The sequence below is a fragment of the Cucurbita pepo genome, chromosome LG06, assembly GCF_002806865.2.
Source record: "Cucurbita pepo subsp. pepo cultivar mu-cu-16 chromosome LG06, ASM280686v2, whole genome shotgun sequence".
Taxonomy (NCBI): domain Eukaryota; kingdom Viridiplantae; phylum Streptophyta; class Magnoliopsida; order Cucurbitales; family Cucurbitaceae; genus Cucurbita; species Cucurbita pepo.
Window position 1 is genome coordinate 10,293,390 of NC_036643.1, and position 3,925 is coordinate 10,297,314.

The following is a 3,925-nucleotide window of genomic DNA, read 5'->3' on the forward strand; positions in this document are numbered from 1 at the left end:
ATATATATATATATATATATATATATATATATATATAAATAAATAAATAAATATAAACATTGGTTTATATAATAGTTTTAGATTTATTAGGATATAATATATATATTTTTTAAGAAAAATAGAAATTATCCCTTAAAAAAAATGTAATATATAATAAAAATGGACAGATTTTAATATATATATATTTGTTTTTATAATATTTGTTTTTGGTTATTACTATTCTAAAGTATTTGACCATTATATAAAGGTTTGGGTACTAATTTACGTTAGCTGCCCGTTACCGCTGACCCAACTCCCTCCAATCCACATTTAGGAAAGAACTTGACGAAAAATCCGCCATTATCAACCTCTCCCGGTTTCCTTCTGAAGAAATCCCAACCAATTCATTCTCCTCCAAGACCTTGCAGAGATCGGGGAAGGGATGTCTCGATCTCAAAGCTCCAGATCTCTGCAATTCCTCTCCTTCCTTTTCTCTCTTTCTCTCCATTCTCTTTCAGGTACAAATCCCTCTTTTCGCTTTTCAACTTCTCTGTTTTCTTTTTTGAATTCTGGTAGCTAAATCGGGATGAGTTTCTTGATGATTTGTAGCTATGATGATTGTTCGTCGCTTTTTCTGTCGTTGATTTTTGCTTTTGCGGTAGCATTATTCTGCGTAATGATTTATGGAATTGTTTTCTATTTTTTATGATATATCGCATTTGAATAGAAATAATCAAAGAGAGATGAATCGAGAATTTCATTGCAATTTCTTCGAAGATTACTTCACTTTTCCACATTTTTTGCCTCTTTGTTCTGTATTTGTGTTTTCTTGAGGAGACATTGAAATCCTGATAATTTAATTCCAATTTGAATGTGTTTTGTAGACCTCGAATTCTCGTTGAATGAACAGAGGAGTTCTCTGGTTTTTGGTTTTTGTTGTGTTTATAGTGTTGGCAGATGAGCATTCAAGTGCTGAACAAGGTGATGGTAAAGCTAAAAAGGGCGATGGTTGGAGGAGCCGATCGATGGGGATCAAGATGGTACTCATATGTCTAGGAGTGGTAACTGTGATTGCCTTTTCTGTGATTCTATGCAAGATATGGCAAAGGAAGAAAAGAGAAGAACAACATGCCCGTCTTCTCAAGCTGTTTGAAGATGATGATGAACTCGAACTCGAACTCGGCCTTCGAGATTGAGCTCCACGATACTCATCCGTCCGTCCGTTCTCAATATTCTCCTAACTAAGAGGAGGTGCACATCGTTGATTCCTTTGCCTTTTGTTTAATGATGTATACAAGCTTTTTGATCTTATCCTATTTTGTTTTTGGATGAACTGAGCTCGTTAAATCATAGCAAATTTTTTCGTGTCAACTAGTTTTGAATAAGTTGTTGCTCCTTCAATCTTTCATGATATCTGAGGCATGTCTCAAATATCAATCATTGTTTAGTGAATTGGTTCCATTGGTAAATACATGTTCAATTTTTCTATGGGCTTAGTAATTGTGATTGAGAGTATATGCTGTTGAGCTAGCCATGTTCTGAAGAATGAGAAGATTTTCATTTTCAAAGTCGTCTATATAATTTAGCAAGCGATATTATAGATTTCGATTGTTTGAGAACTACCGTTAGCAGAAATTGTCCATTTTAGGCTTTCCCTTGAGAGGGTTTTCGGGCTTTCCCTTGAAGTTTTTAAAACACGTTACTAGAGTGAGGTTTCTACACCCTTATAAAGATTGCTTTGTTCTCCTCCCTAACAGATGTGGGATCTCACAACCCACCCCCTTTGAGGTCTAGTGTACTAGGTAGCACTCGTTCCCTTCTCTAGTCCATGTCCACTCCCTTTTGGGACCCAGTGTCCTTGTGCTGACACACCGCCTCGTGTCCACTCCCTTTTGGGGCTCAGCCCCCTTGCCTAGTGTCCAACTCTGACACCATTTGTAACAGCTCAAGCTCACAGCTAACAAATATACTCTTCTTTAGACTTTCCCTTTTGAGCTTCACCGCTAGTAAATATTGTCTTTTTTAGGCTTTCCCTTTCGAGCTTCATGATCAAGATTCAAGACATATGATTCTAAAGAAAAATTTGAATTAAATAGTAACAACGGTATGAACCGAAACTTTAGAGATGTAAACCTGTTAGATAACATTAGNACAACGGTATGAACCGAAACTTTAGAGATGTAAACCTGTTAGATAACATTAGTTACCTTTTGATGCAGAGCTTGTAAAGCTATTACAGGTATAAGCCAATAGGAGGCTGCCAAGTTAGACTTTCATGATACTTTGTCAAACTTATACCAAATTGTATTTTCTTATGCGTTGAAGACGGCTGCTCCATTGATGAGAAACTGTCAAAGCCATCTGATTTTTGTTTTTTTATTGAAACTAAGTTTGTAGCTTTCAGATGAGGTTGGTTTGAAAATTGAAAAGTTCAAACCTACCAAATAGATTTCCTTTTGAAAGTAATATATTTTGACCTCTGACTTTTCTGAACATGTGAAGCTTTTCTGCAGAAGAAATTTTCAGCCAAGAAGTTTGGTCCTTTGTGAAGCAGGTACTGATGACTTTAAAACTAGTTCATATGATTGTTCTTCGGTAAAAAAAAAAGTTCTTGGATCTTTTATGCTCATTCATGTAATAATTTAATTTTTATTTATTTTTTTTATTTTTACTATCTTTGTAGCTTATAAACATATTTGATTTCTAGTTAGGTCTGATCTACACATTTATGTATCGGCTAATTTAGGGGATGATCATGGGTTTATAATCAAAGAATACTATCTCCATTGGTTTGAGGCCTTTTGGGGAAGTCCAAAGCAAAGCCATGAGAGTTTATGCTCAAAGTAGGCAATATCATACCATTGTGGAGAGTCGTGTTCAACTAACATGGTATCAGAGTCATGTCCTAAACTTAGTCATGTCAATAGAATCCTCAAGTGTCGAACAAAGGACTCCGAAAGAAAAGGAGTCGAGTCTCCTCGAAGGCATAGTCAAAAAATGACTAAGACTCCAAAAGAAAAGGAGTCGAGCCTCGATTAAGGGGAGGCGTACTTTGTTCGAGGGGAGCTGTTGGATGAAAGTCCCACATCGGCTAGTTTAGGGAATGATCATGTGTTTGTTTGAGGCCTTTTGGGGAAGTCCAAAACAAAGCTATGAGAGCTTATGCTCAAAGTGGACAATATCATACCATTGTGGAGAGTCGTGTTCAACTAACATGGTATCAGAGCCATCGTGATCAACTAACATGGTATCAGAGCCATCGTGATTAACTAACATGGTATCAGAGCCATCGTGATCAACTAACATGGTATCAGAGTCATGCTCTAAACTTAGCCATATCAATAGAATCCTCAAATGTCGAACAAAGGACTCCAAAAGAAAAGGAGTCGAGCCTCCTCGAAGGCATAGTCAAAAAATGACTAAGACTCCAAAAGAAAATGAGTCAAGTCTCGATTAAGGGGAGGCGTACTTTGTTTGAGGGGAGCTGTTGGATGAAAGTCCCACATCGGCTAATTTAGGGAATGATCATGGGTTTATAATCAAAAAATACTATCTCCATTGGTTTGAGGCCTTTTCGAGAAGCACAAAACAAAGCCATGAGAGCTTATGCTCAAAGTGGACAATATCATACCATTGTGGAAAGTCGTGTTCAACTAACAATTTACATATTTTGAAAGTTTAGGAGTTTAGAGTCTTGATGGTTACAAAATTGAAAATACGAGAACTAAATTATCACATGACTAAGTTTCTACGTCCACCAAAGTTCATATCAAAAGTATCTTTATCCACCTTCATATGACTAAATATATGTTGTGAAAAATGATGGAAATGCCATTGATATGAGATTTTTAAAATGCAGGTTGTCCAAGTTATTTTCATTGTGCTAGATAGGAAGATTGGATTTTATGATCTATGTTTCAGGTGATTGATAGATATTATTTCCATT

At 36.1% G+C, this 3,925-nt stretch overlaps 1 protein-coding gene across 1 annotated transcript; it reads left to right on the forward strand.

Annotated features, from left to right (window-relative positions):
• The first annotated feature begins 265 nt into the window (after positions 1-265).
• On the forward strand, positions 266-1,467 carry LOC111796683. The gene is made up of 2 exons (XM_023679412.1): positions 266-497; positions 928-1,467. Exons 1-2 carry the CDS (start codon positions 422-424, stop codon positions 1,173-1,175), a joined length of 324 nt encoding a protein of 107 aa, XP_023535180.1. The 5' UTR covers positions 266-421; the 3' UTR covers positions 1,176-1,467.
• The last annotated feature ends 2,458 nt before the right edge of the window (positions 1,468-3,925 follow it).

Excerpts from the sequence above, each read along its gene's own strand:
- LOC111796683 (XM_023679412.1), top strand. The coding sequence starts at position 422 with ATGTCTCGATCTCAAAGCTCCAGATCTCTGCAATTCCTCTCCTTCCTT. Across the intron at positions 498-927 it reads TTCTCTCCATTCTCTTTCAG|TGTTGGCAGATGAGCATTCA; the intron begins GTACAAATCCCT and ends TTGTGTTTATAG.